The sequence below is a fragment of the Heptranchias perlo genome, chromosome 27 (genome assembly GCF_035084215.1).
Source record: "Heptranchias perlo isolate sHepPer1 chromosome 27, sHepPer1.hap1, whole genome shotgun sequence".
NCBI lineage: Eukaryota > Metazoa > Chordata > Chondrichthyes > Hexanchiformes > Hexanchidae > Heptranchias > Heptranchias perlo.
In genome coordinates, this window is record NC_090351.1 from 12,799,262 (window position 1) to 12,821,147 (window position 21,886).

General features: G+C 42.3%; 1 protein-coding gene across 1 annotated transcript in view; it reads right to left on the minus strand.

The window, feature by feature from the left end:
• Positions 1–7,942: 7,942 nt before the first annotated feature.
• LOC137344411 (T-complex protein 11-like protein 1) overlaps positions 7,943–21,886 on the minus strand; it is a 40,461-nt gene continuing 26,517 nt past the window's right edge. The window contains exons 9-11 of the mRNA XM_068007355.1: positions 18,471–18,643; positions 16,428–16,689; positions 7,943–12,462 (exon numbers count right to left, since the gene is read on the minus strand). Coding sequence (XP_067863456.1) covers positions 16,460–16,689; positions 18,471–18,643 — 403 coding nt within the window. The 3' untranslated portion in view covers positions 7,943–12,462; positions 16,428–16,459. The remainder of the gene's footprint in view (positions 12,463–16,427; positions 16,690–18,470; positions 18,644–21,886) is intronic.

Sequence of the window (21,886 nt, forward strand, 5' to 3'; positions counted from 1 at the left end):
TCTTCTGGAAGGCAGATGATAAACACTCTAGCGATATAAGCCAGTTGTAAACAAAGAAACTGTTTTATTTTACATGAAATACATGATTGGATAGCCATGATGTGGAAATGCCGGTGATGGACTGGGGTGGACAAATGTAAGGAGTCTTACAACACCAGGTTATAGTTCAACAGCTTTATTTGAAATCACAAGCTTTCGGAGCTTTCCTCCTTCGTCAGGTGAGTGACGAAGGAGGAAAGCTCCGAAAGCTTGTGATTTCAAATAAAGCTGTTGGACTATAACCTGGTGTTGTAAGACTCCTTACATGATTGGATAGAACACGGTTTTCAGGGAAATTCAATCTATTTCCTGTTGCTCCTTGTAACATCAAAAATAAGAAATTACATAAACTTAGTCCTTGATATTGGCCTAGTTTCATTTTACATATCAATATTTGCTGAACTGACCAGTGCTAACTTTGGAAAACAAGAGTGATCTGCCTCCTGACTTTCAAATTCAAATATCTGCAGACTATGTTTTCCAGAGTGACATGTACAGACGAAATTGACCTCTGACCCTCCCCCAGCTGTTTGTGTCGAGGATTAACTTGTTACGCTACCAATCGAAGGAGGAAACCTGCCCCCCCACCCCGTAACGTTTTCAGCTAAGACTCATGCTGTGCTCAAATGAGTGAAACCATTGTATATTAATAGATGCAATTGTCTCTAAAATATACTCATGAACTCCATTGTCTCAACGTTATCTAGTATGTGAGAAACAGAATTCTGTTTGCCAGTTCTAATTCCTGCCAATGGGCCTAATCAACATTTCCAAATAGTTAGTTTATTGGGTGTTTACCCCATTTGTGGACTGAAATTAATTTAATAGCAACGTAATATTATTAATTAACCCAAAAGAGCCAGCACAGGCACTGCGGCCTCTTTCTGTGCTGTATGATTCTATGATTCAATGAAAATCCCTTCTAGGACAAATAGACAAAAAATTTGAAATGTGAGATCCATCTTAATGTGGAGTTACCTCTGCAATAAATTCTTGTACTTTCACAATATTTGCCTTATTTTTCCATAGTGTGTGCTGACTCTCTGATCACTTGTGATGGCCTCTCCTAGTATTCATTCACTTTATTTCAGGCTGCAGTGGCATATATGTACCCAACACAAGATTTCATACCCTACTTCTCTCTGTAGCAGTATTTAGCCAGTGAGAATGCATGTTACATTCAAAGTCCACTTTGACTAAAGAAAAGTTAATTACAAATTAAATATTAGCTGTACATATATATAGAGTATTTAAAAATGTAATTAGATACAATATCTTAACTTTATTGGCAACCTAGGGTCAGTAATAAATTGCTTTGGAAGGTCACTAAATTTCACAGGTGCCAGATTTCCTATTACTGTAAATAAGAACCCACCTGTCTGTAGTCATTTGGATTACTTTCTTAATGGCCACATGGTCGCCTGTTTTGGCTGAAAGTCATACTTAATGACAATACTAATATATTACCACCTGCCCATAGCAGCTGGGAGAAGCAGCGAGTGGGCACATTTAGTAGGTAATGAACCATTTCTGGTAGCCCATGCTGCAGCTGTATAAGGCAACCAAGACCTTGGGTTGAAGCCAAGCAAGCGTCAACTTTGACCCAAGAACTCATTGCATTATTAGAACTCATTATCCATTGACTTCAGAGCAAGTCACACCAACTGATACCAAACGACAGTATTTTGCAATGCTTGGCATGCTTTTTCACTATAGTATTGAATTTAATTGATGACTTGGGGCACTAAACATAATTGATTACTTGTACTTTCAGTCTCAACATTCTTCTTACTTGTTTGAATCACATGGAGAGCAGCAGATAGCTTCACAAAGTAAGAGATTCTGGATTTGGTTTCTGTGAAGTGCCTTGGGACATTTTTCTATGTTAAAGGCGCTATATAAATGCAAGTTGTTGTTGTATGCTTTCTTAGTGTTGCTGCTGTCTCAAAGTCTCTGCCACTACTTCTGGTGTCTCTGCTCACCAGGATAATCTTAGTTGCCTCTCATTCTGTACCCGATCTCACCAATGCCTCTGCCCTAACCTGCTCCCATTGCTTGCTCCTCCACAGTCAGCTGCATCAGCTCCCTCTCCAATATGTATTTGACTGTGTTTGGTCTGCACTAAGTTCATCAAAACTCTAACCGCAGAAGGGAACTAAAGCTTGAAAGGAGCAGGTAAGCTGGCTTTGCATGATCCTGACACTAAATCACAGTTAAAGGTCAGTGGCACTGAGATCAAGTCATGGCTGCAGCAAAAAGAGAGTATGTCTAACCCTGGAAGAAATGAGACACAGGATCATGACAGCATAATTATGGCAGAAATGAACTGATCAGACAACTATAGCCCCACATTACCATGTGACAGACTCCCTGAAGACCACTGACCACCAGACACTGTCCCCGACCATTCCTCTCCTGACCACCAGTCTCTCCTGTGCCCCAAATCACTGCCTGCCCAACAGTCCAGGACCACTGATCTCAAACTGCCTTAGACCACTGGGTAGATTGAGTATCCGACAGAGTTGCACCACCAACCACCCGACGGTCTCAGACCACAACCACAACAACAGCCTCCGGTCCCTCATCACTTGACAATCAGAAGGGCTCCAGCCCCGTTCAACACATCAGCCTGGTCCTCAAATCTTGTGACAGGCCTGGACTCTAAACCTTGTGACTGGCTACTTACACTCATCAGACCCCAGCACAAAGGATTTCCCTATCTGTGCTAGCAGAGAAGTTAAACTTTTGTTTATTAATTTGCTCCAAGTTTTTAAAAGTGAATAATACAAAAGTATATACTTATGCAGCCAACCATGGCTGGCCATCTCTATCAGTCTCTTGAGGCTTCTCTTTTCTGTCTGTCATTATTTTTGAGGTGGACAGTGCTAACTTCCCAACTCCAAATTAGAAACTCTATGTCCATGAGGGTCCTTGTATAGTGGTTTGGCCAAAAGCTGATGGAACTAATTAATGCATCTAGTAGACTGGATAGCTTTGTATTCCATGTTCACAGTCACAGGGGTAAGAAGGAAATGTTTTCAATCTCTTACTGGCCCTTTGCTACTTCCATTTTCTGGATATTTCTGCAAAGTCACATTCCTAATTTGCTGTTGTCAGACTGCATACCCAAACTTACTCTCATTTCACTGCCCTGGGTGCCTGAAAACTGCTAACCCTTTAGATAGAAGTCTTCTGAAGCTGGGTGAGAATAGGAAAGGGCTCCCTAACACCAGCAGTGAATAACTGGTCTTGAGACCGTCAACATAACACTGTGACAGTCAAAGATGTAGTTTCCATTTGAAATCGAGGAATGGAAATAAATTCCAAACTTTTAAGAACATATAACGTAATCTGTCTTGTGTATGACTTGGCCCCCTGCACATCTCTTTCCCTCTTCACCCCTCCCCCCGCCCACAAACTCCTTTGAAGCTAAAGATCCACCATTCATGTAATTCCCCTTTCTTTTTCCATCTGGTTTTCTCCTCTCCTGTCCTTTCTGGAAGCTATTAATTCCTTGTTGTCCCATTACCTCACTCAAGTGGCATATCTTCACGTGTGGGGGGAATCATCTCAGCCAACCCAAATCCAGTCCTCACCCAAGGGCCACATATGAACGCTTGCAGCAGGAGTCACTGCTGAGCTGGAGCAGGACATTGGGTGATTTTCATTACCGTAACCCAGGGCACTGATGCCAACTGTCGTGATGTTACAATTGCCCCAGCTGAAATCAACCAACTCAGCATAGACCAGGGATCAAACCTGCCACCTCCCTGGTCTGTTGGCTCCAATGCTTACTCACCGAACCAGCTGAGCTTTTCGGGGAGTACATACCTTATTTTCAGACTGAAATTTGACAAAAAAAAATGACATTGTAGCCAAGGTTCCTATCTCTCCGAGGAGCTGTCCCTTCCAGAACCACCTTTAGTGAACATGGTCAGGACTGCACTGTTCATTGCCAGTGACTAATTGCACTGTCCTTGGGTGAAGAACATTCATAATGAAGGAGCCGTGACCAAATTCTTCATCGATTCATGCACTTGGGCCTGAAACGATAGCAATCCAATTGAAACTTTAATGAGTGTAATAAGTTAAAAATGCATTATGCCCTCTTAGTCAGAGACTAGGAAGGATGAGAAATCTATATTCTTACAACTACTGTATACGTGGATCTGTTCTGTATCAATATTAATTACATTGAGAGAATAATGGGTTGTAGCAATTATTCAAACAGAAGAAGCAGAAACAATTACTTTGCTTTGCTTTGTTTCACTTTTTCAAACACTGGCTAAAATACTTTGTGCAGTTGAACTAATTTTTAATTTTCCAAGCCTGTTGCAGGCACCTGGCTCTCCAGTTAAGTCATTTGCCACTATTTTCTATATCTAAAAAAGAGTAAATATAAAGTAAGCCATCACAACTAGCATGCGTTTTAAAAAAAAAGATTTTCCTCATGCCAATTTTCCCAACTTGTCTCCTGAAGGCTTCTATTCCTCATTGGGACACGGTTCCACACACGCCAGGGAATACCATTGAACTATCCAACCAACATAATTAAAACAGATTATCTTGTCATTACCTCTTGCAGTTTGTGGGACCTTGCTGTGTGCAAATTGGCAGTTGAGTTTCCTTCATTACAACTGTGACTACACTTCAAAAGTACTTAATTGGCTGTGAAGCGCTTTGGGACATCTTGAGATTGTGAAAGGCCCTATATAAATGCAAATTCTTTCTTTCTATGGGGGCATCAGAGCTGAGCCTGATCCTGCTCTCACCTGATTTCGGCATATGTGCATTTACAGTAGGGCTTTACTGGATAGTAATCAAGGGCGGGAACCCTGGCTGATTCCCTTCCCCCCCCCTACAATCTTAGCCCAAGACTGGTGAGCCCACCTTGCAGTGCTCATACCACCAGGCTGACTGAGCATACAGAGCACAGAGTGAGGATCGAACCTGGGGCTGTCCTGGTCTGTATGCCTCAGCTGATCACTGCTTTAGTTAAGCTGTTGGGATCAGGAACTTGGTGGAATGAGACCTCAATCCACTGTTCCAGCTGCTTGCACGCAGACTTTTGGTGCCCTGACCCACTGCACACCATCCTTATCTTCTAAAGCAAACTAATACTTGTCATTTTTTGTTATATTGGTGTGAAAGGGATAGTATACTTAACATGAGCAGACATAGCCCTTAACAGGCATTATTGTTCTTAATAAAATCTCTACTTTTTTCCCCAGGAGTCACTACTGCCTCGGTTCTTCCTTTAGCTCTGAAAGGGAAATATCCAGGCTGTAAATGTTTGGTCACTACCACTCTACATGCAATCAACAACAGGTTTGCTTCTGTGAGGAAAGCTTAGTCTAAACCAATTGTTCAACATCAAAATGAGGGCCTCATTTTTATCCATTGAGACTATTGGCTTTGATATATATATATTTAAACAGAATGGAATAACAAAAGGCCATTTGCTCCTTTCACAGACTATGTGCAATCTGCCCTCTTGTGGATTCAGCCTCACCCATTTAATCTCCTGAAAGTTCTACATAAAAAACAAAAAGGTGGTGATGCAGAACTCCAGAATAGTCCTCCATCCCAACATCTCCACTGTTAAATCTTGGCCTATTGTCCCCTCCCTGTCTTGTCGGGTCTTTCTGCATGAATGAGCTAAGGTGTGCCAAATGACCTTCCTCATCGGAACTCTTTTACTGGGATCCAGTTCCACTTAACTTTAACTTTGGGGTGAAAAACAATCTTCCAATTCTTTGAGTTAGTGGTGGGAGACTTCTGTGCAACATTACCAGGTTACTTAGGGGAGAGAAATATTGAAAAACATTACCATCACTAGAAATCATATCAGCCACAAACTGTATACTCCATATTATTAATGACATAACTCAGTCACTGTAATGCGCTGAACAGTTTAGGTGCTGCTGCATCATATTTTAAATAATGGTCATGGATCCTTTACTTAGAAATGAGGTAATCATGATTAGCTTTTATTGTTGTTAACAATTCTAATTAGGTTTGAATATATAATAGAAAAAAAAACTGGGGTCAGTACACAAGCCAGACAGTAGAAAAGGACAAGTTGTTTTCCAGTAAATCTCCTTGAGTTAAAGTGATGAAGGAATATACTCAATAGACTAATAGAATTTATGGGCAGAACAAGTTCTGTGACTTATGATCTCTGGAGGCTCTGAGCAGGAAGCTGTGACGTTGTATGATTAGTGTTTTTAAAAAATCGGTTAAGGAGGGCAAAAGTTTAATTCATCCATCAAGCCTGTATCCAGCAGTGAGTTGCATTAATCATTGGCTGAGATAAAATTAGTGGACGCAGAGTTAGGGACTGACAGGAGGACGGTGTGAGAGAGGCATTTCCTGGGATAATGGAGAGGAAATAAAATTCCAGGGATTGATTAGCAGTACAAGTGACTGGGCGATAATGGTGTAAATGTGTTGCTGTGAATTTCAAAGATGAAATTGAGGTCTATAATTGAAGCTATTGAGCCTGAGCTATGGTAACCTTTTTTGGGGGGTATTCTGCCCCATAACTGCTTTCCTGTAAACGGATAAGGATTTGGGAAGAGCCTGACGAGAAGTTATTACACTCATGGAGTGAATGTCATCATCAGCGTGCTGCTCTAATGAGCCAGTCACAAGGAATAATAGTTAGTTTTCCCACCAACCTTGCCCCTCCTCTCCTGTAGGTGCTGACTGTCGGTGGTGGGCGGTTTCACTGGTGCTGACAACGTTTGCCCTTATCCAACTGGTCATCATTCATGTGTTAGGCTAAGCAGTCAGTGTCAGCAGACCATTTGACTCTAGTGGACATCATACCAAGCCCAATCCTATCTGCACCAGACGCCCACAGACACATGCACTTTCCACCAGGGTACCAGATAGCGATCGGGAGTGGGAACCCTATTTGACTTTTTTTTCCCCATGCTAGTTCAGAGACGCCAAGGCCTACTGAAACATCTCCTCCACTGCCTCAGCTGAGATTGGCCAATTCAGTACAACCCAGTAATTGAACCTGGGACTTCCTGGGTCCTGTAGGGTTGGTTTTACCAACTAAATCATCAGAGCAGCTCCGATATTAGTAATGGGGTCATAAAATATGGAATTACTGCCTGATTCCTTACACACAGCTCGGTCCAGTTTTCTGCTTTGTTATGAGGACTTTGCGCTTCACACCCAAAGCAAGAGAACAAAATGGAGAAGCAAGTCACCACAACGCATCCTAATAGCAGTTCCAAGAATTACACTGGAGGCGACTGGGTCAAGGTCAACAGAGGGGGAAGAAATGGGCAAAGAAAACAAATTGAGAACACCATGCTCCACTTCAGCTTTTCCAACGCTGAGTAAAGCACCTTAACAGTGTATTGAATCAGATGCAGTGAGGTAGTGTGCATGTTGGACAGACAAAATTAGAATGGAAATAAAAGTTGATGTCTCCAGACCAGTCACTCACTTGACTTCCAGTGTCAAGTATTGTGAGTCGCAGAGCTGCCTGTCATTGCAGCTCATGTATCTTGGCCAGCTGGGTCTTGTCAGGTCTCCAGCGAGCAATGGGGGAGGGACAACAGATGGCGGTTGCCAGAACAAGACTTGTCTCGATTGAGTTGTGCCTCTGTCACCTCGTTGCAGAGGATCTTTGATCCTGGTGATGAAATCTCCAGCTGAGCGGGTCCCAACCTTCTGGCTGAGTGGGTTGTGTGTGTGTGTGGGGATGGTGTGTGTGTGTGTGTGGTGCTGCCACTAATTGGGGGGAGCAAGAGTGGGAAACCATTGAATTTGGCTACAAATCCTTAAATACAACGAATCAACTTCTCAATTTGTGCTAAATATATTTCTGGAAATGCGGACAATTATTGAAACACTAACTTACAAGCTCGGGAACAGAAACAAATTATATAATACGTGGTTTTTAATATTGCAACTTAAGTCATAATTACAATAGTTTATAATATACAACAGAAAACTGGCCGTGTAGTCGCAAAATACATTTATACAAATAACAAGTAAACTAAATGGTACAATTTTAAAGAGGGTACAGGAACAGAGAGATCTGGGGGTGTATGCACACAAATCTTTGAAGGTGGTGGTAGGAAAGTTGAGAAAACTGTTGAAAAAGCATATGGGATCCTTGGCTTTATTAATAGAGGCATAGAGTAAAAAGCAAGGAAGTTATGCCAAACCTTTATAAAACATTGGTTAGGCCTCAGTTGGAGTTTTGTGTTCAATTCTGGGCAACACACTTTAGGAAGGATGTCGAGGCCTTAGAGAGGGTGCAGAAGAGATTTACTAAAATGGTACCAGGGATGAGGGACATCGGTTATGACGAGAGACTGGAGACGCTGGGGTTGTTCGCCTTAGAGCAGAGAAGTTTAAGAGGAGATTTGATAGAGGTGTTCAAAATCATGATCGGTTTTGACAGAGTAAATAAGGAGAAACTATTTCCCATAGCAGAAGGGTCTGCAACCAGAAGACACAGATTTAAGGTGATTGGCAAAAGAACCAGAGGTGACATGAGGAATTTTTTTTTTACGCAGCGAGTTGTGATGATCTGGAATGCACTGCCTGAAAGGGAGGTGGAAACAGATTCAATAGTAACTTTCAAAAGAGAATTGGATAAATACTTGAAGGGAAAAAATTACAGCGCTATGGGGAAAAGGCAGGGGAATGGGACTAATTGGATAGTTCTTTCAAATAGCCGGCACAGGCACGATGGGCCGATTGATCTCCTTCTGTGCTGTATCATTCCATGTTTATAGAGGTAAACAGCAAGCTAAAATACCCAATAAATACCTGGAATGTATCTAAGGTACCAGAAATACAGGTAATAGTAATAAACTGAACCATTCAGTACATTTAACATTGTCGAGGTTGATATAATTTTTGTTGGTATAACTTTTGCTGAAACACGATGCTGTTTATGTGCAGTAAGCAGAGGTCCAGTTTTCTTTGTATGCTGGAAGGCTGAGGGTGCACTGGTATAAACCATTCTAATTGAATCCTTTCCAAATTTTTAGTTCTACTGCGAGATGCTGAACTAATCAGGTTTCATATTTTTCTTTTTAACACAATTTTGTGTTAGTTCATCAGTGACCCAGTAGGCTGTGTTGTGAAGTGACATTACGTGGGTCTGAGTCCGTGATTTTTCATAGGGAAAGTTCTTGATCTGGGCTGTGCAGTTTGGAGAAGGGAAGCGGTGAGTGGAGTTTCTTGGTTGTGGCTTTGGCTGGGGGATTGGGGTGGGGAAGATGTTTGTTAAGACGCCCTAGTCTGATCTATGCTGTTACAATATCTGGGTGGGGGGAGCGCTGAGTAGAGGCCCTGACTTCTATTGTGCCCACAGACAGGAGCATTGATGTGCCGTCAGTAAGGAGGAGAGGGTTGTGCTGAGCAATGGTTTCAGCCTCCCTTGTGCAGTTGGAGGACTGACACCATAATGAAAGAAGTGTAGGTGAATCACTGAGCTGCTCTCATGCTCTTCTAGCACCTGCATTAATTTCCACTCGAACATCACCACTGTGTTTAGTAATCTCCACTGGCTTCAATGCATTGAATTCAAAACCCTTATCCTCGTTTACAAATCATTCCACAGCCTCACCCTACCCTACCTCTGCAACCCTATGTGCCCGCACAGTCCCTCTGCTCTTCTAAAGCTAGCTTTCTCTCTATCTCCCTCCTCTCCACCTTTGGTGAAACAGCCTTCAGCCATTGTGGCCCTTCATTCCAAGACTTACACTCTCAGTTCCTCTGCCTCTTCAGACCCACCTTCAAAAGACTCCTTTAAACTGACCTCTTTGACAATGCCTTTGGTCAACACCCAAAACTCCTGTTGCTGGTTGGCGTGTTTTCGCTTCTGTGAAGCACCTTTCGTCAAAGGTGCTAAATAATTGCAAGTTGTTAATTGCATATTGACAGAGGCCAAGGGATCACTTATACCCATCCGTCTCTTGGCTGACGCATAGTTCAAGTTGTATTTATTTGTATGCATTAAGTCTCTTTCATGTAAAGAAAAGACACAAATGCTGTAAGTTACAGCCTATTGTTCAGTCAAACTATTTCCAAAGGGATTGAAGTTATTTGGATAAACCATGGTTTAGATGATAAGAAGCCAGGATTTAAAGGGTTACACCAACTGGAGGGCGCAAATAAGGTTTGGACTATTTGTCAATTCTACTGGCTGTAAGAGTTCTATGTAAAATGACCCTGGGCAGTCTCAATCAACCCTTGTGGACATGGGCCTGCAGTCTAAAACTGTCCTGAATACAGCTCTGATTAGCAACCTCACCTCACTCAAAGAGGCCACAGGATGGCTGCTGCGGGAATCGGAAAAAATGTCACAATGGTGCAGTAGATCATGCTTTTCGAAGTCGGACCTGAGACTACATCAGGGTAGAAGCTGCACTATTCTTGACCTGGGAATGCTTGACGACACTGGGCGAGTGAAGTTAGAAGAGTTCCAGTCCCCATCACTCATCACCGTAATGAGCTCGTAAAGTAAAGAAAACCCCCCAAAAAGACAAATGTCTGAAAAAATAGTTTAGCAAGATTTATTTGAAAAATGTTTTCTATGAAGATCTCACTTTTAACAAGTCAATGGGTAAATGCACTGCCTGGTGTGGTACTGAGGCATACAGACTGGGAATGGCCCAGGTTTGATCCAGTGTTACAAGGCTGGGTAAGAACAGGAACAGAATGGGCTCATGTGATTTGGGCTTTAGCTACTTTTTTAAAAATTGGATTACTAATTTAGATGAACAAATAGCCCGATTAACCAAATGTTGGGGAAGGGGCAGAAAAGACAAATGTCTGCTTGTCTTTTGAGGCAGACCCTGTGGCTCACTGTTGTAACTACACTGCTTTATAAGCAAGGATCTCACGTCCACCAGTGTTTACTACTCTCCAGGTTTACTTGCAAGCTAGAAAATATAAGGCAGGAGCTCATTAAAATAACAGGTCTGTTATGCACAGTAAATAGAGTAGATGGGAGCAGAAAGTTACAAAGGGACATTGATAGATTAAGTGAGTGGGCAAAACTGTGGCAGATGGATTTCAATGTGGGAAAGTGTGAGGTCATCCACTTTGGACCTAAGACAGATAGATCAGAGTATTTTCTAAATGATGAGAAGCTGGGAACTGTGGAGGAGCAGAGAGATTTAGGGTCCAAGTACAAAAATCACGAAAAGCTAGTGGACGGGTACAAAAAATAATTAAAAAGGCTAATGGAATGTTGGCCTTTATCTCAAAAAGGCTGAATATAAAGGGTGGAAGTTATGTTACAGTTATCTCAGCTCTGGTTCAACCCCATTTAGAGTACAGCGTTCAGTTCTGGGCACCGCACCTCAGGAAGGATATATTGGCCTTGGAGGAAGTGTAATGTAGATTCATCGGAATGATATAAGGGCTAAAAGGTTTAAATTATGAGGACAGGTTGCATTCCCTTGAGTATAGAAGATTAAGGGGTGATCTAATTGAGGTGTTTAAGATGATTAAAGGAATTGATAGGGTAGATAGAGTCTGGTGGAGTCCAGAACAAGGGGGCAAAACCTTAATTAGAGGTAGGCCATTCAGGGGTGATGTCACAAAGCATTTCTTCACACAAAGGCTAGTGGAAATCTGAAACTCTCTTCCCCAAAAAGCTGTTGAGGCTAGGAGTAGATTGAAAATTTCAAAACTGAGATTGATAGATTTTTGTTAGACAAGGTTATTAAGGGTTACGGAACTACGACGGGTGGATGGAGTTAAGATACAGATCAGCTCGAGGGGCTGAATGGCCTATTCATGTTCTTAAGTCAACTGAGCAACACCTTGATCAAGGGTCAAACCCAAAATCTGAACCTGCCGTTTCCCTTTTCAGGGCCTGCTGTCTATTTCCAGAAATTTCCGTTTTTATTTCAGATTTCCAGCATCCACAGTTTTTAACCTCTGCAGTAAAAAATATACAGCCTGCTGTAACTGCATCACTAACCATCTACAACCTCGTCACCCACAGAGGTATAAAGGACAATGAATGAAACATGAGGCAACAAGCACAGCCAGCATAACAGTGTAAAACAAAATCAATGAATAGATTGTCTTATAACCCAGATTAAACTGCAATCCCTGAAGCTCATTAGCTTGGACAACCTATTTGTCATCTCACGTAAGCTTATTAAAAATATAATAGTGCATTTAAAATATTTACAGGCTTTCTTTTCGTTGTCTGCTCTGATGGGAGTCAGGAGAAGGTGTGTGGGAGCTGGGCTAGAGTCCCACTCGGCACAAGGCAGCACGTTTTGATGCAACACTGCTTTCTCATGGCTCTTCTTGCTGATTTATCGGCATTCAGGCTCAAGTGAACGTGCTTTGATAACAGACGGTCCTCGTTCCAACCAGCTAAAGATGAATTATTTGGTTTATGCTGGTGTGAGCAATAGACTGAAAGCAGGAGCACAAACAGTTTTTCAAAATCTATAGCCTGGAAATTACGCTATGTGACAGAGTGAAAAATGTTCATATAAAATTATCTTCTATGCCATTTCAACTTTAACCTTTCTAAGGTAAAACTTTAATGTTAACATGTCCATTAAAATATACAGAATAATTTTGTATGCTATTACCATATTGTGTAATTTTTAAGTGTATGCATCCTTAACCGGTGTTAAGAACCACGGAGGAGATGAAAAGAGGTTTTGATTATCTATATTTGCCCTGACATATTCTGAAATATTAATATCAGTGTCCAGTAATAGATTAGTTACCCGTGCAGTTAACTCGCCAATACACCAGATATCTTTTTACAGTTGAAGTGGAGGGTGGCACACATTCAAGTATTTTTTCTCTTATGGGCCCTAGGTTTTTTCTGGTATTTTGCCTCTCCCCGGAGATTACATGGCTGTGGGGGTGGGCGAGAGATTGGGAGGGAGGTAGTGGGGAGGGAGGTAGTGTTCAGTCATGATGCTCCAGCCATCATGGCGTGGGGCAAGCTTGATGGACCAGCTGGTCTTTTCCTGCCCATCAATTTTGTATGTTCGTTTGGCAGGACACTGAATTGGGCCTGTGATCTCCCCACATGGTGAGTTCCCACTCTCTGCCATGCCAGTGAGGAAGGTGGCGAACTGAAGCTTTCTCATTGGGTTAAGAGGGAACACCGTCATGTCAACAACTGGAGGATGCTCTTGCACGCCTCCTAGTGGCTGGTCACAGAGCTGGTGAGGAGGCTCTGTTTTAAAAATGTATAGAAGTAGAAAAGAACAAAATTGCGGAAGGAGCTTTTTGTTGAAACTTTAAAGAGGTAGTCAAAAATTGGGAGAGAGAAATTAAACCGTATGGATCTGTATCGCTTTCATTTTGCTGTCAGGTTACAATGTCATCAGAACAGAAATTGCATTGCTTTTGTTTTTATAAAATGTGCTCCATATTTCAGCCTCACATTACATGAAATGCTTCTATCCCGATGGTAGAACTGATGTGCTATTTGTCAAAGAGCGTACTTTTAAATTTCAACACTTCAATAATACATTTTTATGGCCTTTTCAATCCTGTCCCAACACAATGGAAAAAGTGTCTAGATCTGTAAATTTTATTTTTGGACTTAAAAGTAGTTTCTTGAATTACAGCCGGCTGCTATTTTCTGCTGGTTAGTGTCAAAAGATTCAACTTAAAAATGTTCATATTGTTGGAGTTGATGCCACCTACTGGTGTGACCTCGGTTTACAAAAAGCTTCAATCACTATGAATAACACTGCAGTTGGGCCGAGGATTGGGGCAGAGAAACTCTTTAACTTCAAATTTTTAGTCCTTGTTTAAAATTTCCATGAGCGTTTTTTAAACACATCTCACCAAACGATGCTGTTATACAACACCACCCACCTCCGACCCCATCGCTGCATTAATCATTTATTCTTCATCGTTCTCCTTCTTCCATTACCCTCAGCCCCTTGCCCCTGCCCAGAGTGTTACCACTGTAGGGATGGTAGTGGGTTCTCGGCTGTAGAACACTCTTGCCTTGCAGATGAGTGTGCAAACCACTCTTCCACATTCATCTTATTGCTGTTTTGTGATGTTACTCATGTAGAATGGCTTCTGTCTTTTGCTACATAATGACAGTCACTGCAACCCCCGCAAAAAAAACTGCCATGGGACATTTCCAAAGCGTTACATAAATGTAAGTTTAAAAAAAACTTGTATTTATGTAGCGTCTTTCACAACCTCAGGACGTCCCAAAGCACTTTACAGCCAAATTAAGTACTTTTTTTTGAAGTGTAGTCACTTGTAATGTAGGAAACACGGCAGCCAATTTGCACATAGCAATGTCCCACAAACAGTAATGAGATAACGACCAGATAATCTGTTTTAGTGATGTTGGTTGAGGGATAAATATTGGCCGGGACACCGGGCAGAACTCCCCAATTCTTCTTTGAATAGTGTCATGGGATCCTTTACATCCACCTGAGAAGGCAGACAGGGCCTCTGTTTAATGTCTCATCTGAAAGATGGCACCTTCGACAGTGTAGCACTCCCTCAGTACTGTACTGAAATGTCAGCCTAAATTTTGTACTTCAGACTCTGGAGTGAGACTCGAGCACAAATGTATTAAGCATTTGTACGTTGGTGTCATCCAGCTGTTGGGCAACTCCAGTTTACCACTAGATGGCATCCGATCAACATACATGCACAAAACTTTAAAAGGCTCCTCCAGTAAAAAGATCCAAAGAAAAAGAGTATAATTTCAAACAAGGCTTCGACAGGTTACTGCTGCAGTACCTTGTACGACATGGTGAAGGGATCCAGGTTCTCCACTTTGGGTGACTTTCTGATGCCAGGGCCGTCTGGAGGTCAATTCTAAGGGTAAAACCTGTGCGAGCCAACGAGCACTCTTGCACATTCACCGATCCCGTCACTGAACTTTAGCAGAGGGACAGGTCAGTTGCTTGCACAATCGTTCAGTACAATGCCGGGCTCCTGCTCAGTGCACCTGTCACCGCATTAACTTAGATCAGACATAGGATGATATTCACAGGCTGTTTGATGGCAGCAGTCTGTGGGGAATGGGGGAAGGTAGAGAAGAAGGGGAGGCCAGACCAAGACCTGTATTACTCCACAGCTGAATGTTCTTAGGACAATAATCAGGATCACTGGGTCAGAATATACTGTGTGTAGAGAATCAGCTATTTGGGAGCATCTTACAGGAGTGGGGGCAGAGTAATTTATATACTGAGACACACAATCCTTTCCTCCTCTCTTATCCTAGTCAAACTACCATTTACTAGGTGTGCTTTATTTATGGTGGTAAATAAAAATAAAACCTATTAATGCCGTAGCTCCATTTGTACTCTGTGTAGGAACCACTCTAATATACATTGAGTGCCTTTGCCAAGGTCCATTGGTGGGAATGACAATGTTTTGGCCTGTGGATGTAGCTGGGTGAAACCTCTGGCAACGGTTTCCATAACCGATTAACCTAAGTTAGCCCATGAGTAATATGCAAATCCCAGTGGTAGACCACTACAATCGGTCTCAGTCATGGACCCAGGGAGTGAGGAGCTAACTGACACTTAACTGCATGACGTCATGGGCCTAAGTAATATTACTGGACTCATCCAATGATGCTCCAGGCACTGAGTCTTTATCACAACATCTTTGTTCTCCTCCTCCTGATGCGTAATCCTCTGAATTTAACCAATAGTAAGTGGCAAATGTATAACCATGAGTGGGTTTTAAGGCCAGTAAAGTTGCACAGCTATAACTGAGGGATCCTCACAGTCCCCGTGGCACTTCCACTACTGGGTGTCAAGTATCAATATTACACCCAACAAGTGAAGCATCACTTTGTTAGTTTCAGCGTGAAGCATTCTGAAGTAAAATGACACATTTAAAGCAAATAGAATGTAGTGCCAAGCTACAGTGTGCACCTTATCAGCAAGAAAAACAGTAGAATAAGAACCATGGTAATAGACCATCACCAATTTATAGCTGATAGTTTTGGTAATACTGTTGAATTGTGCCTTGGACACCTCTGCATGGTGTGCATTATGTTTGTGATCCTACACTCGCTGACCTCAGGGTTTCAGTTGTGCCCAGTGACGGGGAAGTACCTTGTGTCCGCACAGCTCCAAGGGGCATTGGAGCCATGCTGGGCGCAGGCTGTTCACTTAGCTTCTTGTCCATGGAAGATGTATGGCACAGGGAGATCCAAGATAAAGGGATAAAATACGTAAAAACAGAAAAGCAAGTTTGCTTTTCAATGGTTGGCAATGGCTGTTAGTGCTCTGGAATATTGGATTTAATGGGATTTATGTTTCTTGGTTACTTTCCTGAACATTTTATGTATTTCTAGAAGGATATGGTTAAGATGTTGCCTCAGACAATGCTCATTCACCTCTCTCGTTGCTGGTCCTTACCTATGGTTCTGCCGCAGTTCCCACTTTCAAACTTAGCGGGAGTCCATCCCGGCATCTCCGTCTGTGAAAAGCAGCTTCCCCAGAATCCCTGAGTAATAGGGTCCGAACACCATCCTGTTGTGATGCAGAATACGGCTGAATGTGGAGCCAATCTCCTTTAGCTCTGCTTGAATTGGAGCAAGGCCCCCTGGGAGAGCATGAAGACAGTTCTGTGGACTCAAGGAACTGAGAAAACCCTTCAGGTACGAGTGTATCCGCTCACCTACGGAAAGAGATACAGGATGATGAAACCAGCTAAATAACAATGCACAGTAGCCCAGCAGGGTGAGGCCTGGCAAGGCATGGTCTAGCAGACAGCGCAGATGATGCTAAAAAAAATATGGTTATTAAAAAGTATGGAGTGATCTCAGTTAATATATGGAACAAGTTTCTGCATTAGTGCAGTGAATGCAGAATATATTGACATTCAAACAGAAATGCGGTGGATTGTGTTTTATTGGACTATCCAGAGATTTGGATTGTTTGATTGGACTATCCAGAGATTTGGATTGTTTGATTGGACTATCCAAATGTTTGGGCTGTTTTTGTTGAACTAGCCAGATGTTTGGATTGTTTTTTGTTGAACTATCCAGACGTTTGGATTGTGTTTGTACTATCCAGAGATTTGGATTGTGATTGATTGGACTATCCAGAGGTTTGGATTGTGTTTGATTGGACTATCCAGAGGTTTGGATTGTGTTTGATTGGACTATCCAGAGATTTGGATTGTGTTTGATTGGACTATCCAGAGATTTGGATTGTGTTTGGACTATCCAGAGATTTGGATTGTGTTTGATTGGACTATCCAGAGGTTTGGATTGTGTTTGATTGGACTATCCAGAGGTTTGGATTGTGTTTGATTGGACTATCCAGAGATTTGGATTGTGTTTGATTGGACTATCCAGAGGTTTGGATTGTTTTTTATTGAACTATTCAGAGGTTTGGATTGTGTTTGATTGGACTATCCAGAGATTTGGATTGTGTTTGATTGGACTATCCAGAGGTTTGGATTGTGTTTGATTGGACTATCCAGAGATTTGGATTGTGTTTGATTGGACTATCCAGATGTTTGGATTGTGTTTGATTGGACTATCCAGATGTTTGGATTGTGTTTGATTGGACTATCCAGATGTTTGGATTGTGTTTGATTGGACTATCCAGATGTTTGGATTGTGTTTGATTGGACTATCCAGATGTTTGGATTGTGTTTGATTGGACTATCCAGAGGTTTGGGTTGTTTTTTATTGAACTATCCAAGGGTTTGGATTGATTCGCATGAGAAAGATCTGTGGACACTTTGTTCACAAATTCCGTCCTTTACTGAGTTTCTTCTCGTGCCAAGACAAAGGGGGAAGAAAGTTATTGGTGGACATTTCCCATCAACTGGACATTCCTGATTAATGCTTTAAATGTTGAAAATATTTCCAATACACCCATGCTTCTGATTGTAGCACATTATTTTAAACGTTCCCTCCCCATCCCAATTTTCTCCTATCCAATCTTGAAGGTGCTGACCCATACTGGGGTACAGCTCCGTGGATGTCAGTATCCTTTGGCACTTCGCCAACATGGCCACCCTTTATGTGTGAGCAAAGACAGTAGTGGTAAGCTGTTCAACTATGGGAGGGGCAGAGGGCATCACAACTGAAGAGTGGGAACCCTGACTGATTTTCTTTCCTATGGGTTTTATGGCCAATTATAGTGCTGCTTTTCTCAAGGTCAGCTAACTCAGCACAGAATGGAAATCATACCTGGGATCTTGCTGGTCCAGGTGCCTCAGTTCTACAATGGGCATTGCTTGCACCAACTGAGCCATTGTGTACATTGTTAATGATGATTATAAATGGAGTGAATGGAACATTGTTTTTTAATCTGAGTAAAGAAGAACAACACATTTTTTTTTACAGCTTAACATCATTCAGAAAACTGTCTTGGTTGAGCTTAACTCCACTGATCACCTTTTAGGAATACATGGCTTACTTTGCAGATCTACACAGGACTCACCTATCAGATTGCGAATGACATTGTCTCTCTGTGTAATGCTTCTGATTTGTCCTTTTAAGGTGGCTTCTTGCTCACTTGTCAGAGGAATGTATCCGTGTTCAGGAAGTGACCTGCTGACCTCTCTGTGCACCTGGTCACTGACTGCAAGTAAAGCTTCTTCTAACCTGAACATCCTGGAGATTGACGGGAGGAGCAAAACAAGAATCCTTTAATGTAAAGCTTTCTGTTGTCACTGAGGGAGAGGGACCCTTTGGTTAAAGATTTCACCTTTTCAGGATTCAACGCTCCAGCTGTTCTTGGCTTTAAAGATTAAAGCTTCAACCGAGCTTGTGATCGGGAGAAAGAAACTGGCAAAATTAGGAACCCCCCCCCCATCCCCCAACATCTGTCCTCCTGTTGGCCACCCAAACAGGTGATCGCCAATGAACAGAGTCCAGATCGTTCCTTACACTCAGCTGAACAGGAAATATGATAATAGGACTTGGATGTAAAATGGGGGCAAGGTAGAAAACAGTCAAAATGGAGGTGGTGGTGGAGTGGGGGGGGGGGGGTAAATCAGACTTAAACAGTCTTAAATTAACATTTTCCAAAATGATATGTGCAGGAATTTTATTTTGAGGCAGCATGTTACACGGGGGACCTGCTACTCCCCACACACAATGCCAAGAGTCGCAGAATGCAGCCTTTCCCCATGCGGAGTTCCCGACCTCAGACATGTCTGTGGAAGGGTTCTAGGGATGAGGAAAAATCCAAAGGTGAGTCGCTCCAAGCAGCTGGCTCAAGAGACACTGCAGAGGCTTGGCACCGAGTTTAGGAAATAGTGAGATATGAATAGCCCTGGGAGAAAACAAAAACTACCCCTTAATCTCCCGAAAACAAAAACCTCCCATAAAGTGAAAATAAATCCTATTTTGAAATTATTCTGCCCTTAACAGAAGAGCAATTATTTTGCATCGATGTGCAGGTGCCCATTTTCCCCACCAGTAGTCATTTTGATTACCAATACAGCATACTCTGATGGAAGGTCATCGACCTGAAACGTTAACTGTTTCTCTCTCCACAGATGCTGCCTGACCTGATGAGTGTTTCCAGCATTTTCTGTATTTAAATACAGTCTACTTGTTTTGCACACAGCTGGTTTAAGCTGAATCGAGATCTGTGTAGGAACCAGGCCCAACCCCAATGCGTTTCGGAAGAAGATAAAGAGGATCACAACTCTATTCAACAGCTGTGACAATGCATAATCCTTCTGGTTAACATCTCATCGCAGGCCATGGGTAAACACCAGGGGAACAAGATGTGCCGCACAGGCTGTGGGACAGAAAGCAGTGGGAAAGTTCAGACCTGTCAAGTTTCTTGATTTAAATGAGAGTTCTGAATCCTGTCCCCCTCCCCACTTGTTTTTTGTTACTTCGAGTCTATGGCACAGAAACAGGCCATTCGGTCCAACTGGTCTATGCCGGCATTTATGCTCCACACGAGCCTCCTCCCACCCCTCTTAATCTAACCCTATCGGCATATCCTTCTATTCCTTTCTCCCTCATTTGCTTATGTAGCTTCCCCTTAAATGAATCAAATTTGTATATATCCTTTTGCTCTGTAAAGGTTTTTGAGCAGCATTTCCGCCTTTGGTCCACCTGGCTTCCTCCCCGCCCCCAAACCAGGTCTATATTCCTGAACAATCCTGTATCCCTGCTATATTTATGCAAGTCCCATGCCCACTTATGTTGGGCAAACAATGGTAAGATAAGTGGCATTTCAACAGTTCAATAAGACGAATGGTTGTCAGCCTGTTGCAGCCAACCACTTGTTATACTTTCAAGCCTTAACCACCAAAATGCCTTGTTTTGGAGAGGCCTGCCCATGATGGCCCTGAAAAGCAGATGAACCTGGGAAGATGTCCTTGCTTTATATGCTTAAAACAGGGCCCAGCCGGTGGAATAAATATCTCTGCATATCACCAAATAAAAGTAGGCCCATTGCGGCTTACGTTCATTTGCTTAGCAGAGATAGTGCAGTGGGATCAGTGATTGTAGACTCAGCAACATAGATTCATGGTGAAATCATCAGAAGGCAACACGATTGTCAAAATGTATTGAATCAAAGGTAACAGTCTCTTTAAATATGTCATCGTTCCTATGTTGGCTTCAGTATTAGCAGGAGAAAGTGCAACTGCAGGCACCAGAACACGGCACTCAACAACCAAGTGCAAATCCCAGTGTGCCCTGGTATTTGGGCTATTTCTGGATGAAGAGTTACAATATTTGAATGGAGAAATGTGAAAAGGCCATTCAGCCCACCCATCCCACCCATCCCAGCTCACTTTGTTCTTTAGGTAATTGTTGTGGACTTTCACCAATCTCCCTCAAGTCACTGATCTCCCTGACTCCTGTTGAACCAGAAATCATGTTTGGCATCACGGGCTAGAAACGCCATCAGATATTAATATTTATAGATATTCTTTACTGCCAAATGATACTTAAACACATATAAAAAGAAGCAAGTGACTGGTACAGTGGGCTTACACACTGGTCTTTAACTCCATGGACGTGGGCTCATACTGATGGGATTAAGATCTCCTCTCTCTGTTTGATGTCTTAATTTGGTTCTAATGGATGTGACCATAATTTGGCAGTTTCAACCCAAGAGGTCAAAAGAGAGGGGCTGTAAATAGAAATGTTCTCTGAAGATGGGATTAAGGCAAATTGTTGAGGTGGAGTAGAGGTAGCATTTCTTTGCATCAGGCCCACCCTATTCCCGATCTGATGCAGTTACTTAGTGCTCATATTGAAGAAGTATTCAAATTCTGTACTACCACCATCCCTTACCTTAATCGTACAAAATTACTTCACCTCTTCTCCACCCCCACCCCCCCAAAAAGTAATCGAGAACCTCCAAGCTCACTGGCTTCTAGATGATTTGAAAGTGTTAACAGAGTATCTCAACCAGTCAGTAAATCCTTCAAGGCCAATAAATACACTGACGTTTGTCAGTTCTGGACAACACCATTAGTTGGAGCAGGATAAATAACATTTAAAGGCTTAACAGACTATGGGGTAACTTTCCAACGTTGCAGGGCACATATCTGTGATATGGATCTGCACTGCAAAAGATTCTCCAAGCATTTAAACTACTAATTGGAAAACTGCGCACAGTGTGATCCCAAATTTGCAATATGCGTTCTCGTCAAGTGAGGCTCCTGCCATGAGTACAGGTTGAGAAAATAAACCCTTATGCGTATAAGCATAAAGAGTTTGGACTCCCTGCTGAACATCTAAATGCAAAAAGGCACTAGTTACCTTTACTGCTTCCACTCTTAACTTTGATCATTGATTGGCATTTGCAAAGGCCCCTGATTTTCATTGTTGATGGATTTACATGTTTAACATTTTTAGTGGAAATAAACAGTCCCTGTC